Raw genomic sequence first — 17,507 nt, 5'->3', positions numbered from 1 at the left:
CCATCCACACAAAAAGTGAGCAATGTAAGTCTTTGCAGCAGCAGGGCTCTCAGATGGCCCAGGTGAAAGTATCTGCCAACCCTATAATCTCTTCTTTCCTGTATGTTGGCTTAAAAATAAAGCCAAAAAAACTGATGCAAGATAGCCAAGATTTTCAAACAGTTTACAGCATAAAGAAGCTGCACAGAATGCCTCTCAAAACTAGTTTTCTTCTGCTCTAGATATGTTATACCCAGATATATAAAATATACTTACAAATGCTTTTGATTTTTCTGAGTTTACAATAGGTTACTGATATTAAAAAAACTAATTAAATTGAAGTTTTATCCATGTCGATGGCATTCTGTAAATGTGGAAGGGGAATAAAGATCAAAGCACATTAAGTCTTGACCATGCAAGTTTGCTCAATGGGCTGTCACTTGCGCAAGCATTCATAAAGTTAAGGTTTATTTTAGGAAAATTAGATTCCTTCAGTCTCTTTCTTATGTCTAGTACCTACTATTTTGTAGGCTGAGGCTCTGAAACTTTCTGTGGATTCTGCGACATGCTTATTTTCATTTCGCCTAAGTTTGTTCAAAGTGTCAGTGATCTCTTCATACATGGCATTTGTTTTCTCTTATTTATCTCACCAGTCCAAAACCAGTAGAACTATAATGAAGGAATCTGATTTCTACCCTAGATAAGGTTTGACTACTAGGTAGTACTGTATTGCATACCACTTTTTATTTTTCACAACATGCAGTGCATTTTGTCTATCACTTATCTGTGAATACTCGGTATTTTATAAGCATTTATTACATAAATGCACTGTACAGACTGCTAGGATGACAATACTGGTGACCAGAAATGCGTTTTTCAACTGTGCAGGTTATTCATGAGAAGTAACTAATACATCTCATTTTGCAGATGCATATTTGGGCAAAGGAGAGGTAAAACCAATTCATGTTTCACTTCAGTTCTCACTGGCTCCAACAGGCAGTGATTTTAGGCTTCAGGCTTTGCCTTTGTGGCCGCCAGTAATTTCACTGGTTATTATTTCTGTCATGGTGGCTTTTGTGTTATGGAGGCCTGTGCTCTAAGGATGCTCCTAGAATCACCTGGCTGATCTGATGGTGTTGTGAGGGTCCTCCTTTTCACCTGACAGACAGGTCCAAGTTCTCTAAATCGACTCATTAACTCTTCATGTGTAATTTCATGTCCTGAGCTTTCAGCTGAATTCAGTGGCTGCAGCAGATATTCAGATCCTCTGAAGTTTTATTTCAAGTATATATTTCAAACAGAACAGTTGGACACTGACCTGCCTTCAGAGCTAGTGGGCAACTTTGACAAGCCTGGCCATGGTAAGTAAGTGTGGACTGAGACAATAGTTGTTTCACTGATTCTGGGAATCTTTTTCTGTGGTTTGGAGAAGAAAATGTGAAAGTCTGAACACCTGCTTCACAGTGAAAGCTGCACATATTTAACTTTTTAATTCTTAAGAGGATACTAAAACGTGTCTGCCAAAGCTGTTACTACATGTCTGTCATTAAATAAACACTTGAAGCAAACATGAAATGCACAACACAAAGTGATTTCTAAGGATGGGATTTAAAAAGGGCTCTGCATTTGGTCTAATCTGTTCCAAGTAACATGAACAACTCAGTTTTGAGTATGGCAGATGCAAAGTACTTTTAAAATATCCCATAGAAGATATCAATCAATAGTATAAACATACCCTATGAGTTGGCCTTCTGCATGCATTCTGTAAACATATATTCAAGTATTATTATTGCATGCTTTGTGTTAATATTTCAGTGTGGTTATTATGTAATTGCATGCAATATTCTCCTATGAGGTTTTGTCATTGGAACCTCTCCCTCAATATTTTTACAAGTGCTGTGTTTCATCACAAGAAAATACAATTAGATACAGATATGTGTGTGTTTACCTGAAGATCAGATTGGTTCTTGAAACTGACATAAACCACTGTAATTCAGCAATAGACATTGTAGTTTAGAAGATAGGCAAGAAACGAGTCTATTGCTTTAACTGGAAAGCCGCACTCCATAAATGATCACTTTGGTTTCAGTACCTGTTTAGCATGTGCAGTGGTATCAGAGGCCAGCCCTTGTCCGGTCACTGAATATGGGCACATGAACTGATCATGCCAAGTGCGAAGGACTCCTGTGAAGACTACAGACTCACTGTTCAGCAGCGTGATGGATCAGACTTACAGGTCATAAATACTCTTAAAGCTTTGCAGAGGAGAGAGCCATTCACAAGCTGGGGTTGGGAAAACAATACGTAACTGTGTGAAATATAAAATAGGAGACTCAAAAACACTTGTAATCAATTACCTGGCAGTGATAAATCACCTCTAGAGAAAGAGGGGAGTAACAGGAAAGGGAAACAGGGGTGAGAGATGATGATAAACCATTGTAACATTAATTTGTCATCATCCCATAGATGCTGCACAGTTATCTTGAAATGTCTCAGAGTCTCTTCTTTGCTCAAATTGCTAGTCTCTCACGTAAACTTAAAGTTTGTTTTCTTATGTAGATCTGAGCAACCTTGTGTTTGTATGCTGCCTTTCAATTTACATGAGTGGTAACTTGACCCATGTGGTCTGTGGGACAGCGGCACTCCACTGCTCTTTGGTAGTGCCATCACAGGCAGTGGCTGTTAATTGCCCATCTTCCTTCCTTGCACACCTGAGCAAGTCAGAGATGGCAGGAGGTTTTGACTTGGTTTAGCTCACAGGGAGGACTGAGAACAGGACCCAGATTCACCATGTCACTCCCAGGCTCAATCTGCTACTATTCAGCAGCTGCCTTGCTTATCTTGTCTCATGCTTGATTAGAAGTTTGAGTAGATGAATTTCCTCTTCAGATTAAAATGCTGCAACCTCCTCACGTTTTCTATTGTTGTTTCAGCCAAATATACATGCTTGCCGCTGAATATTTGAGAAACCCTGTGAGGAAGTCAGATCAAAGCTGTATCTAATCATGTCTTCTGCACTGACAGTGCTTGGCAGTGGAGGCTAAAGGAGGACAATAAAGCTCAGGATATTGAAGAAAACTCCAGAAGTACCAAGAGCTGCTGAGCCTGAGCTGTTAGGGTGAGGTGAGCTCAGTCACTGGCCACTCCCCAACACAGACCACACCAGAACTGGTGTCAAGTGTAAGGAGATGTGCCACTGTCCTCTATCTGCTTTAGTCTTTCCCTCATGCAGTGTCTTGGTCAGTGGTACCTGGTTAATTGGAGCAAGTATACTAACCTCCAATAATGTGCACAATCTCTTTGGATAGGCTTTGTAGCCTGTGTCCAGTACAGCAGGATTGCAGTGCTTGTGATGAACTGTGGGCCTGAGTTATCCCCATGGGAGGCAGAGTTCAACCCTTTGATTTGTCTCTAGGTTTACATAGACAACTTTTCTCACACCAGTCACGTGGGTGTGGACATGTATTAGCAGATGAATACAGTTTTGAGCAGTGCATTCCAGGATATATAAAAAATTGCCTACTCTCTGTTCCTTTCTGGGGACATTAGGATTTGCATTAGGTTTTCCTAAAAGAATTGCTGTGTTACTCACCTACATCATAGAGAAGACGTTTAGTGAACTGGTATAAGTATGAAATGCCCTTTGTCATCCTGACTGAGAAGTCAAGCAGTTAAGTTGGTTTTATTTTATTTGAAAGGTATAAAAATAAAGCTCTTGAGCAGCCAATTCCTTTGGATAAGTACTGATTATTCTACACCGCATCACAGAGGATATTCTGGAAGAATTTTTGTGATGGCAGGGCATCAAGCAAAATGTAAGCATACTGCTTTTGCCTTACTGCCTCTTCTCAAAGATGCCTCCCTTCTTTCTTATCACTTTCCAGATTCAGTTGCACTGCACCTTCTGCTCTGCCCTATCACACATCACTATCAAAGCAAAGGAGCAAACTGTTATCAGAAGATATGCATACAGCAGTCCATTTAGCTAGAATAACACTCCCAGTCAGTTCTTCATAACAAATCTATAAAGAAAGTTGCAGGAATCAGCTATGAAACGCTTGATAGCTAAATAGGAATACATGTGTAAGGAATGAATTAATAAAGCACTACTAAAAATTTCCAGTAGCAGTTTCAGCATCTATTCTGTGGGGGAGAGTGTGAGGTAAGCCTTTTATTTTTTAATGAAAATTGATTATTTTTATTTAACAAGCTACAGTTGGTGATTAGATGCAGTGATTACACTGTCTTACCTGGCATTTTCCTTTAAGTGGTTGCTCAAAATAACAGCTGCAAGAAACATTAGGTTTGTACTGCTGAAACTGTCCAATTCCCACAGAAATTCTTTCTCTGTGATCTTTGGGCTGGATTTTTCTTTTAATGCTGTTTGTAGGAAATGTGTTATTTGTCCCACTTTAACACATTTCAGTAGCTACTCAGCACATTGAATTTCTGACCACAGAGCAACATAGTAGCCATCTGATTAGGCTTTTTATCTTTCACTGTATAGGAAAAATATCAGCAACTGAAAATTATTACCTTAAAAATTTCTATTCCTGTCTTTGTTTGACACATTCACCTTCAGCTAAATGTGTTTGATTGTAGCTGAATTAATCACTTCATCATGTAATGCCCCAATACTGGTCCCCATTCATCCAGTCAGGGAAAATTAAGATGAGATGTATATATGTGTGTGTGTGTATAGATACATATATACACACACACACGTTTTTAGGCAGCTACGAATACTGATGTTATTGAAGGATTTAGTCTGATATCATGGAGATCACTGAGACTTTTTCTGCTACTTGCTATAATAGCAGGATCAAATCTTAGTCTCAGTCCTACAAGCATACAGACCAACTTTGTCAGGGAAAATTTTCCCTTGAGCATGGTCTGCAGTCCTATGAAGATTCTTCTTTATTTGCAATAAAGATCTGTGGCTTAATTGTTCTGAAATGTCATCGTTCATGTACAACATGTATGTGCATGCACATGCATGTATGTGTGCAGTACCTGATGATAACAGAATGATCTTGCTAATGGATATCTCAGTTTATACTGTATTTGCATTTTTTAAACACAAGAATATTGAAAACCTTCTCATCACATTTCAGGAAATGATATTTGGTCCTCTATGCCAACAAGGCTATCCTGTACATTCTGTTCTTAGTAACTAAAAGCATAGCACTATCTTACAAAAAGAAAAATTAAAGTGCATAAGTACATAGTTGCAGATCCTGCTATGAGCCCCTTTGAAGCAGATGTGCTCTGTGCAAGATCAGGAATAGCTGGTTTGAACAGCAACAATTCTAGTGCAAATTACTGCTTCTGCTGGCAACACCTGGCCTTCCCATATGTACATGGCCTAATCCCATAGACCTCCACATATAATGTTTCTCTTAATGTTGCACATGGTTTACAACTCTGAGCCTGCAGGATTGGGCCCAAATTAATCAAAGTTACATTTGGAAGCAAAACTTTTCTTGATTGCCAGCTAATAAATATATCCATTTTACATGCATCTGTTCTCAGAGCTATGTTAAAAATGGACCTTGAGAGGACTTCAACAAAGAAGCCAAGGGATAGCGAATCCACGTTGTAGGGCAAAGTGATGTCAGCATCGTGCAATGAGCTAGTAAGCAGGTTCCTTGGATGCATTCCTTCCATTCCACTGTGCAATAATGACTATGTAGCTTCGTTTTTAATATATGTTTCTTTGTATAGCTATATATGTATCGAGAGATAGAGCTTGCACGGGATGAAGATCCTTTAGAAATGGCTACTTCATACAGTTCAGGGCTTTGTCAGATTAGCCACAGCTCATTTCAATCCTTTGAGTTTGAATTTATGTACAATATTTTGTGCTTTTGAACTTTTCCTTTTTAAGTAATGATGTCCAAGGGAACTTCCTTACTGATCCACAGCCATGATTTTTTTGAAAAATGTGGTCTTGTTGAGATGAGATATAAAAGAGTTCTCTGTTTCCTAATACAATATAATCGATGTGTGGATACTTTTTATTATGGCTCTAGATTAAAAGCTCTTAACAGAATGTCTAGATCACCCACATTGGCAGCTTGAAATAGTTCTGGTTGGTCCATCATAGATAGAGCAATTCGAAGTGCTGCCCAAATATTGCCTGATAGAGCAGGATGGGGAACCTGTTGCTGATTTCTGCTCTTTCTTTGCAAACAGAGAGCAGTGAGAAAATTGCTGACAGCCTCTCTGTAGGGAAGAAGACAAAAGAAAGAAGCAATGTAATTTGCTTAACAGCTAGAGTAAAAACTTAGAAAGTTCTATGCTGGACTCAAGTACATTATTTTACAATGTAGTTCATCAGTCTCTGTGCTACGTTTTCTTGAGTTTCTTTAAACAAATGGATGTGGTGGCTAGTAATACAGAGCTCACTCTATTCATACATCTAGAGATATTGTCTTCATTGCTATGTAGCTCCCCTTCATCATGTCATCCAGTTTATGCTGACAGTTGGAGTAAGCACCCTGGAATCACCCTTGATTTCTGAATAATGTAGTGAAAGTATTTTTGATGGGATTAACTACCTGAAGCAGTTTAACTGAAGTTTCCTTTAGACAGGCTCTTGCATTTTCTTTTGGAAAAGCTCTTAAGAACAGGACTACATTTAAGTGTGGGAACAATCCCATTGTTTATAAGAAGAGTACCTGGATTTAGAGCTAAACAAAATATTTAAGCAGCTTGCTAAATGAGGGATTTATTTTCTTTTAATAGATATTAAGTAGTTCTGTTATGCAGAGTTTGTGGCTATAAGAAAAGTATTATTGATTTGTTAGTACTTTTTAAAAAATAATTACAAATTTTTACAATAGCTGAGATTACGGAGCTATAATCTGATATTTCTTTTTTAATTAGATAGCTCCAGCTAGAAAATGAATTTTCACATTGTAGTTAAGATTCCTCACTTTTTTGTTTGCACGTTTTTGTAACTTACCTGTATGCCCCTAGATTGATGCAGCTTATCCCTAAATTGTATCTGGACCTAATGAAGCCAGGTTGAATTTCTAAAGCACGTGTGTAGGCTTCAACAGCTTCTTCGCTTCGATCCCCATTTGCCAAGGTTGCTCCAAGACGATTCCATAATGTATAGTCCTGATGAGAAAATGATTTTTCTATTGTAGGTGTCAAAAAGGCACATAATAGCTCTTTTTTTTGCTTCTAAGGTGAGGAGGACTGCAGAAAATAACAGTATCGTATTTCCTAGTAATTGACACAGAATGTGAGGTTCTGACTCCTGATTACAGGCAACTTTATATAACTAATACAATCAATCAGAACACAGCTAGAAATTGGGCATATATAAATTGCTTCTAAATGGGACTGTCTTGTAATTAACATTTCTATTTCAGATATTAAAATTTTAATGGCTGAAGTGACATCTCATTAATATTACCTGGATCAAAAGTGGAGAAAGAAAATGGCCTGTAAAAGCTGACTTCTTACGAATGTAAAAGCATAAAATGTACCTCTGGTCGAACAGTTAAAGCAGCACTAAATGCATCTATTGCTCTGTTAAATTCTCCATTCAGGTGGAAAAGAACTCCAAGTCCTGTCTGCAAGTCAGGGTCTATCATATCGCCATTCTGATGAGCGGCCTCCAGATACAAATCCTTTACTTCTTCAAGTAGTGAGCTAGATAAGGGGGAAAAATAACAATATTCAATTTTACAGTTCTTTACATATTGCAGCGTTGATTGCATAGCCAAATAAATTTATAAATCCTTATAGTGGGATTTATCAGAAGAGATAAAACTTGAAAATAAGCTTCATCAAAGCACAGGTTAACTTCCAGGTGCAGGAATAAAGAAGTTCACCTATATAATGATGTTATAGTGCAGCTGTGAACCCAAGTGAGATAACATGAAGGCTTATTAAAGTGTTAAAATTAGATGAATTTCTCAGACGTAATAGACTTCTTTACTGGCAAAAATAGTAGTCATTATAAAGAGGAACAGACCAAGTGACCAGACAAGACCCCAGAAGAAAGATGCCAAAATTTAAGTAAGTCCTCCATACCCACTGTAGGATTCACAAAACCTTTGCATTGACACCACCAGATGTCAGTGGGATGAGGCCGAACTAGAATAGCACACATCAGTTAAGCAGAACTTTATGTTTTATTTTTGCTTCTACTAAATTATGTTGTCAGCCCAGGGCTTGTTAGCGATAAGGGCCTGTCTTCAAAATGACAAGCAGTGAGATAGCCCTGGTGGTTTACTTCTATAAATTATGTTTATACCTGTAATGATTGTATCATGCATCTCGCAATTCAGCAGTACTTATTTATCAATCCATGAAATCATGATGAAGGGCTGCCAACTCATGATTTTGTTTGTTATTTAAAATGGCTGCCAGCTCCCATTACAGTGTGCTAGGCTGAAATCAAATAAAATGACTACACTATCTCTTTGGTTAGATCCAGAATAGCTTTTAAACAGGCAGATGCTGCTCTCAATATTTTCAGTGAAATGAAGCCACATCCCACTGAAAAATGGGTGTCATTCCTGGATTCTAGTGGCATGATAGGGGTATAGGAAATATGTTTAACAGTAGGGAGGACACACACATGTAGAGCAGGATACAGGCCTGGTATGGATTTGGAAAGAGCTGAAGAATGAAGATGCAGGATTTGGGAATACAGAGGTAGCAGACAAGGTCAGGAGAAAGTGATGTGAATTGAGTTTTTAGCTTCTTTATTAATGTTTTGGTGGTTGTTTTTGTTGTTTGTTTGGTTTGTTTGTTTTTTAACTTCTACCAGTGGTGTAAGATATATCCTTCAGTTGCTAAACCTAAAGTCTTATCTTGGTTCCCTGCTCCTGCTAGTAGAGATACTGAGCCTTCCATCGTAGGGCAGAGGCTGGATGTCTGCAGAGTAAGGAGAAACAGCATCCACCATAATTTCTAGTAACGTTGTTAAAATTTCCACTATTGAGATTTACACTGCATTTACCTTTCATCTGATGTCTTAGACATTCTCCTGGTAACTGCTGGGGACCCTTTTTTGCTTTTAGCTATATACTTGTATTTTGGATTTTGCTTTATCCAGTTTCTTAGAGCTTGATAGGCTTCTTGTTGATGGCCAGTGTTAGTATAACTTACAGCCAGGGCCATCAGAGCTTTTAGGTTGTTCGGCTGTAGTTCCAAGCACCTAAAAGGCAGAAAATAAAAATACATTGAGGTATTTCTTTTAGCCAAACACAGTTCTTGATTTCTTTCAAAATAACCTGTGTAAAAAAAAATTAATAAAAAAAAAAATCACTCAGACAAGTAAGATCTACACAATAATATATTTAAAGAAGGGATTTTGTCATATTTTTCTGTGGTAAGTGCATTATGTGTAGGTATATAAACATATGTATGCATGCACATTGCTGTGCATACACACTTAAGTATATTAACGTATGCATACAAGTTTTGTTTCCATCCTTCCCGTTATGAGGAAATGTAGGTAGATTCATTTTTATAATACCTGTCTAGTAAATAGAGAAGCTTTACGTAAATTCAAGTGAGTGGTTTAAAATAGTTTGCAGCTATATAAAACAAGTATTTTGAAGACAAAATTTCTTCTATAGAACCATAGAATCATAGAATAGTTCGGTTGGAAAGGACCTTAAGATCATCGAGTTCCAACCCCCCTGCCATGGGCAGGGACACCTCGCTTTAAACCATATTACCCAAGGCCTCGTCCAACTTGGCCCTGAACACTGCCAGGGACGGAGCATTCACAACCTCCCTGGACAACCCATTCCAGTGCCTCACCACCCTAACAGTAAAGAATTTTCTCCTTATATCCAATCTAAACTTCCCCTGTTTAAGTTTTAACCCATTACCCCTTGTCCTACCGCTACAGTCCCTAATGAAGAGTCCCTCCCTAGCATCCCTATAGGCCCCCTTCAGATACTGGAAGGCTGCTATGAGGTCTCCACGCAGCCTTCTCTTCTCCAGGCTGAACAGCCCCAACTTTCCTAGGCTGCCTTCATATGGGAGGTGCTCCAGTCCCCTGATCATGCTCGTGGCCCTCCTCTGGACTTGTTCCAACAGATCCATGTCCTTTTTATGTTGAGGACACCAGAACTGTACACAATACTCCAAGTGAGGTCTCACGAGAGCAGAATAAAGGGGCAGGATCACCTCCTTCGACCTGCTGGTCACACTCCTTTTGATGCAGCCCAGGATACGGTTGGCTTTCTGGGCTGCAAGTGCACACTCTGGCTCATGTTCATTTTCTCATCGACCAGCACCCCCAAGTCCTTCTCCACAGGGCTGCTCTGAATCTCTTCTCTGCCCAACCTGTAGCTGTGCCTGGGATTGCTCCGACCCAGGTGTAGGACCTTGCACTTGGCATGGTTTAACTTCATGAGGTTGGCATCAGCCCACCTCACAAGCATGTCAAGGTCCCTCTGGATGACATTCCTTCCCTCCAGCGCATCAACCGAACCACACAGCTTGGTGTCATCGGCAAACTTACTGAGAGCGCACTCAATTCCACTGTCCATATCAGCGACAAAGATGTTAAGACCGGTCCCAACACTGATCCCTGAGGGACACCACTCGTTACTGGTCTCCAGCCGGACATTGAGCCATTGACCACAACTCTTTGTGTGTGGCCATCCAGCCAGTTCTTTATCCACTGAGTGGTCCATTCATCAAATTGATGTCTCTCCAATTTAGAGACAAGGATGTCGTGTGGGACAGTGTTAAGCGCTTTGCACAAATCCAGGTAGATGACATCAACTGCTTTACCGCTGTCCATCAGTTCTGTAGCCCCAATCATAGAAGGCCACCGAATTGGTCAGGCAGGATTTCCCCTTAGTGAATCCATGCTGGCTGTCACCAAGCACCTTGTTGTTTTTCATGTGCCTTAGCATGCCTTCCAGGAGAATCTGCTCCAAGATTTTGCCAGGCACAGAGGTGATTCTCTGTATACATATATGATTCTTTTCAGTCATGCTGAATTCCCAGTTTTTCTTTTATAAAGCTGGAGACAATGAACTCAGGTGGTCTTTCTATGGTTATATACCATTAACCAAAACCAGAATCTCATCTATTTTGTGAACATCAGTCTTGCTTCTTTCAGAATGGTGGGGATGAGTAAGCCTGAAATCAGGCAACCCCTTGGATTTTTACCCAGGCAAGATAATAAGTTACATACTAATAAATTAGAGTATCCTTAGGTGAAATGTCTTGATGGTTAGCCTTGCTAATGCAATTGAATATGGAGAGGGAACCCACTATGGAAGGACAATAACAATGCTGATATTTTGGAAATGACATTTTACCTACAAGCATACTGTGATCTTTGCATCTCTATCAGCCTGAAAATGTTGTCGGTTTAGTATTCAGCAGCTGAAGTGAGCTCGTTCCAATTAAAAAACCTTCTTCATTAACGGACAGACTACACAAAACATTCCAAATGGCTAGAATATTAAAAGGGTACTTCATTTGCATTAGGCCTAATTCATGTTTATCATGTCATGTAACTTCCCTTTTTGTGCATCTACTTAAATTACTAAGTTAAATATTGCACTATTTAATAAACCAGCAATATTAATCACTAGTCATCCATCTGAAGTCACTGGGAATATTTGTATATCTGTGTCAGTGCTTTACTTGGTTAAATAAATACTTCATATTACAAGATAGGTATGATGTTAAATATATGTAGGTCTGCGTTACCTAATACTCATCAGACCCTTTATTTAGCAATTATCTTCATCTACCTTTGGAGGGCGACAATGGCTGCCGGCTCATTTTCATTCTCTGCTTGTGTTACACCCAGGAACTGCCAGGCCTGCAAAAATAATCATCATGGTGATATTTTGTTATATACACCCAAATGCAAGCAGAGTTACAACTAATATCACTGTTTAAGCAGCAGGGTGAATAAAAATAGCAGATCTGTCCAGCTCTAGTTACAGATGTTTCCACAGTGTGCATACCAACAACATAAATCAGTGCAGTTTTGAATATCTTTGGGACTGATAATATTTATAGTGAATGAGTGCAAAGGTATTCTGTCAGTGATCACATGATGATTTCTTAAATTTGAATTACTGTACATTTTACATATTGCTAGAATTTTATGGAAAACAGGGAAGAACAATTATGAAGTTGTATAGATTTAAGGGATTCAAGAATGTCTGGGGATTCTCTCTGCTTTTCAAAATACTGCTGGTTAATTTAATGTAGCAATAGATTCAAAGAGACCTAGATACACTGTAAATATTTTTCATGTTTCACAGAAAACAGACTTTACATATATATTTTTTTGAAAACATTAATATTTCAGAAATTAATATAACTTTTAAAGATTTGTCAACATTCTTGTTAAATCAAAAATGTTCATCTTTTCAATAGCAGTGTTTAAGAGCTTGAAAACATCAGGAAAAGAAGGAAAGGTTTGAAATATTGTATCTTTTGAATGCTTTTAAATGACAACTTGGAAATGGTATAATTTCAAAAATAGATTCTCATCTTTTGAAGAGCTCACCTTTCAAGGCATACACTATTTCAAAATCACTGTTAGCATTCAGCCTGTTTCAGTCAGTCATGACCAGCAAAGGTTTGGGCCCTGAAATCCCTCCATCACTGCATGCTAAAGGGAGTCCCCTTTTCCTTTATCAATGAAAGGCACATGGGTGAATACCTCTGCATCATTGGGTTCTTGTAGAATAGCAGCTTCCAGGTATAAGATTGTAACAGGCAGGTCACCTTCTTTCATTTTTTTCAGTCCTTCCTCAAAAGCACCAGGCCAGTCTTTGAAGGGATTCTCAGTATGGAAATAATAACCCTGGAGAAGACAGATAATGGACCCATGATGAAGCACAGTAGCAAGGAATGGCATCTCTGTAAAATTAAATGACTCACAATTTCCCAACTGAATGTAAATATGCTTTGTTCTATGAAAATAGCATGAACCCCGTCCCTGAAATGTCACTGACAAAACGTGTAAAATCCTAGCATCACTGGACATTTATGTTTCTGCTCTCTTTATTTTTACTTCAGCTCTGTAGTAATACTTACTGGTACTCATGTTGGGCTCTCCTGTGCCCATCAAAAATATGGCAACAACTCCCACTGCCTGCAATAACAGCAGAACTGAACCTAGCATGAGCCTGATCCAGTTTGGTGATGAAGAGCACGCACCAAGCAGTGGACTCCCTGCAGTGCTTGTAACCTGATTCTGCTCAGTTAATACTCTGAAATCTTCAGTTAACCTTCAAGGTACAGAAGAGTGTTGCAAACACCTGAGTTTATTTTAGTATTTCTTTAGATTTTGCCTTGCTGCTGCAGTGTAAGTGGTGTATGCTAATATCAGCTACACAGCAAAAATAAAATTACTGGTCAAGTTACCAACCCTGTTCAACCCAGTGTTCATGGCCAGGTTGGACAGAGCCCTGGGAGACACGGTTTACTGTGAAGTGATCCTGCTCATGGCGGGAGGGCTGGAACTAGATGATCTGAATGTCCTTTCCAACCCAACCCATTCTATGATTCTAAACTAAAACATATGATGGAGGGAATGAAGAAGAGAGACAGAATCTCATCATTTCTATACTCAACAGTGCTTGAATGTGCCAACTGAGATTTTTTTTATTTAGTGCTTTTCCTTAAATGCCCATCTTCAAAAGTGCCCATAATCTAGTAGTTTTCTTTGTGATCCTTCTAGCTGAATTCTGGCAGTGTGCAAGTCTTAATGTGTTTTCACTGTGATAAGGTTTTTTAATTTACCCCACTCCCAGACAGTCAAGGAGAATGATCTCTTTTGGGCAAAATTAGGTTCTGTGTCCAAAGAGTTTTCTTGGGTTGCCTTGAATAGCTGAGACTCATTTCAAAGTTTCACAGGAAAGATTAAAAACCTCTGTGTTACCTTCTCAATGGTTGAGATGGTGACTTGCCCTGGTGCTTCCTGATTCTCTGAAATCCAGTTTCTGCGAGCCATTTCTTCCCATTCTGCTTGCATCTTATCCCAAAACTCTGTGTCTGACTAGAAGAAAAAGAGGAAAAAGAGGGAAGAAATGAACAACAAAACTTTAAAATAAAATGGTAAGCTTTCAATTGCTTTCTACCAGTGGTCAGAGTCTGGTAATTCTGCTGAGCAATATTAATTCTCTTGCTAATCATACTGACTGAAATACTACAGCTCGTATTTGGAATTCCATAATTAAATTTCCTCTTCTGTATTGGAATGCATTTCATCAACAAAAACTCTTTATTTCAGAGACAGTGTATGCGCTGTTTGAAGCAGGATTTGCAGCAGTTTACACTGCACCTTACTGATGCTAACAGCAGGTTATTACGTAAAATGTAAAGGAAATGAATGCTACTTGTCCCTGGCCAAAAAAAAAAAAAAAAGAAAAAAAAGTTAACTAATCATTTATTTATGTTAAGAATATCAGTAGATAAAACCATTTAAAAGAGAACAAGCATCCCATGTTGGTACATGAAGAATCATTTTCAATTATGTAAAAGGGTAATGTTAAAGCTGAGACAGAGGGTGTTTGCACAAGAGAATTAATGCAAATAGGGCTTTTTGACATGGAGAAATCTTACTACTACCTCATATACTGTGCTGGTAAGAGGAGTCTATAAGAAGACCTAAAGTTTACAGTAAGATTAACATTCCTCTCAAAGATGAGGGAAAATGGTACAAAAGTAACAGAAATGATGGAATGAGATTTAGGAATGAGGGAACTATGACGGCTCCTAGAAAATTATGCCAAGAAACAGAACTAGAATAAAAAAAAAATAATTAAAAAAAATCCAAGTTAAGGTGTTGTCTTTTTAGCCTCCACACATCAGTCAGAATCCCTGAAAAGCAGTTCCATAGCAGAATGTATGCTCAGCACTATGAACCTTTGCAATGTTTCCTAGTTCCTAGAAAGTCATGGCCAGAGCTTCAGGGAACTGATACTATGCAGGGCACAGTTTCTCAACTTATTTATATCAGAGACAACAGTATAAGTAATTATATTGAGGTTCAGACAGAATTATTTGGAAGCGAGCTGCTAATCAAAATGAATTGAAGGAAGTATAAATCGGTTCAGATACTTTTGTCTGCATCTTCCATTACAAAACTGACCACTTTGCTACTGCTCCATAGCCAGTCATGATTTGCAAAAAACAAAGTTTAGTCTGTGATTGCACTGCTTGTTACAACCCTCCTTAGGTACTTGGGAAAAGGAAAGTACACACTATTACTGCCAAAATGTCATCGTGTGCATCCTGATGTCCAGCACTTTGCTTCAGGAGTCTCAGAAATGTCTGAATTAGGCAATTACTGGATCTGTGAAGGTACCTGCTATGTTCTTCTGTGGATTAGGAAACAAGTGTGAATCATTCACTCCTGCAGGGGAGATTTCACTCTTTGTCACCGGAGTGAACAGAACTTGACAACTCTGTTAAATGACAACTTCCAAGGTTTCAAAATTTGCTTTTATTCCAAATTTGAAGGAAATAGTGTCTTATAAATAGTTGAGAAATTGTGTGGAAATGTCCATTTAGAGTTTGAAAAGGACAGGATAATGAATCAGATCACTCCCCCTTTTACTCATATCAGCCATGACCACAGGCACTTGAATCCATTAAACTACCTTGTTCAACAGATGTCTCTATCAACTATTTTGCGTTCAGTGCAAATCTGCACTGCCCTGAATAAAAAATTACTTGACCATGTTTTTGCTGGCAGTAATTTTGAGATTCAGGAGGAGGTAAGGGGTGGAAATTTCCCTTACCTACAGGTTAATATTAGTAACACTACTGAAAAATAATTAGTAATGCCTTCTTAGTCTTACAGGATTAATCATATTTCTGTAAGTATATATTAGTGTTTATATTAGACTTTTTGCTTGTATTTTCCCCCACAATAATCCCTTATGAATCAGTGGTTTGACTCATATAGGTACAGGATGGATCTAAATCCCCCTGCTTGCATTTTTAAGAAATTCAAAAGTACCAGTTTGGGGTAAAACACAGCAAATTATTAGCAAGATTACATTAAAACATATCTGATAGAGCACCAGCACTTGGAAAACACATTTCTGCAGATTGTAAGCAAGCATGAAAGTGGTTTCAAGTCTTAAATTCAAATTTAGCTGCCTAATTACATTTTTATAATTCACAGAGAAGTTCACTATGTGCATACTCCACTTAAAAAGCTAATGAATTACTATTATCCTTAGGACAGTGAGAAGAACGTGCAGCAAGCTCACTGGCCTAGACTTTAAAAGAGCAGGCTTTGGCCTCTTCAGGAACCTGCTTAGTAAGGTTCCATGGGATATAGCCCTAGAGGGCAGGGGGGCTCAAGACTCTTGGTTGGTCTTCAAGGATAACCTGCTACAAGCTCAGGAGTGTTGCACCCCAATTAGAAGGAAGTGCAGTAGGAGGGCCAGGAGACCTCCTTGGATGGATAAGGAGCTGCTGAGGAAAATTCAAATGAAAAAAGAGTTTTATAGAAAGTGGAAGCAAGGACAGGCGGCCTGGGAAGAGTACAGGGATGTTGTCCGGGAAGCTAGGGACCAGGTTAGGAAAGCTAAGGCCCAGTTAGAATTAAACTTGGCTAGGGATATTAAGGATAACAGGAAGGGATTCTACAGGTACATAGCAAATAAAAAACAGATTAGGGAGAATGTAGGCCCCCTCAGGAAGCTCTCAGGTGAACTAGCTACACAGGATTTGGAGAAGGCTGAGGTTCTGAATGACTTCTTTGCCTCGGTCTTCTCTAGCAAAGGCTCTGACCGCACCACCCAAGTCTTGGAAGGCAGACGCAGGGACTGTGAGAATGAAGACCTTGGGCCCACTGTAGGAGAGGAATTGGTTTGAGACCATCTTAAAAATCTGAACGTGCACAAGTCCATGGGTCCTGATGAAATCCATCCGCGGGTCCTGAAGGAGCTGGTGAATGAAGTTGCTAAGCCGCTGGCCATCATATTTGAAAAATCATGGCAGTCAGGTGAAGTTCCCGACGACTGGAAAAAGGGAAATATAACCCCCATTTTCAAGAAGGGGAAAATGGATGACCCGGGGAATTACAGACCAGTCAGTCTCACCTCTGTGCCTGGCAAAATCTTGGAGCAGATTCTCCTGGAAGGCATGCTAAGGCACATGAAAAACAACAAGGTGCTTGGTGACAGCCAGCATGGCTTCACCAAGGGGAAATCCTGCCTGACCAATTTGGTGGCCTTCTATGATGGGGCTACAGAACTGATGGACAGCGGTAGAGCAGTTGATGTCATCTACCTGGACTTGTGTAAAGCGTTCGACACTGTCCCACACGACATTCTTGTCTCTAAATTGGAGAGACATCAATTTGATGAATGGACCACTCGGTGGATAAAGAACTGGCTGGATGGCCGCACACAAAGAGTTGTGGTCAATGGCTCAATGTCCGGCTGGAGACCAGTAACGAGTGGTGTCCCTCAGGGATCAGTGTTGGGACCGGTCTTGTTTAACATCTTTGTCGCTGACATGGACAGTGGGATTGAGTGCGCCCTCAG

General features: G+C 39.3%; 1 protein-coding gene across 10 annotated transcripts in view; it reads right to left on the bottom strand.

The window, feature by feature from the left end:
• Positions 1 to 5,677: 5,677 nt before the first annotated feature.
• Positions 5,678 to 17,507, bottom strand: part of PEX5L (peroxisomal biogenesis factor 5 like) — a 111,539-nt gene continuing 99,709 nt past the window's right edge. For all 10 annotated transcript variants that reach the window (XM_061353510.1, XM_061353516.1, XM_061353514.1 and 7 more), the window contains 7 exons: positions 13,883 to 13,999; positions 12,659 to 12,802; positions 11,733 to 11,803; positions 8,963 to 9,160; positions 7,479 to 7,644; positions 6,947 to 7,104; positions 5,678 to 6,204 (listed from right to left, as the gene is read on the bottom strand). In XM_061353510.1, coding sequence (XP_061209494.1) covers positions 6,000 to 6,204; positions 6,947 to 7,104; positions 7,479 to 7,644; positions 8,963 to 9,160; positions 11,733 to 11,803; positions 12,659 to 12,802; positions 13,883 to 13,999 — 1,059 coding nt within the window. In that variant the 3' untranslated portion in view covers positions 5,678 to 5,999. The remainder of the gene's footprint in view (positions 6,205 to 6,946; positions 7,105 to 7,478; positions 7,645 to 8,962; positions 9,161 to 11,732; positions 11,804 to 12,658; positions 12,803 to 13,882; positions 14,000 to 17,507) is intronic.

This window comes from Neopsephotus bourkii, unplaced genomic scaffold (assembly GCF_033783945.1).
Source record: "Neopsephotus bourkii isolate Nb327-2 ecotype Australia unplaced genomic scaffold, CSIRO-AGI_Nbou_v1 NB_678, whole genome shotgun sequence".
Lineage (NCBI taxonomy): Eukaryota > Metazoa > Chordata > Aves > Psittaciformes > Psittacidae > Neopsephotus > Neopsephotus bourkii.
This window is presented reverse-complemented; position numbering and strand designations above follow the sequence as displayed.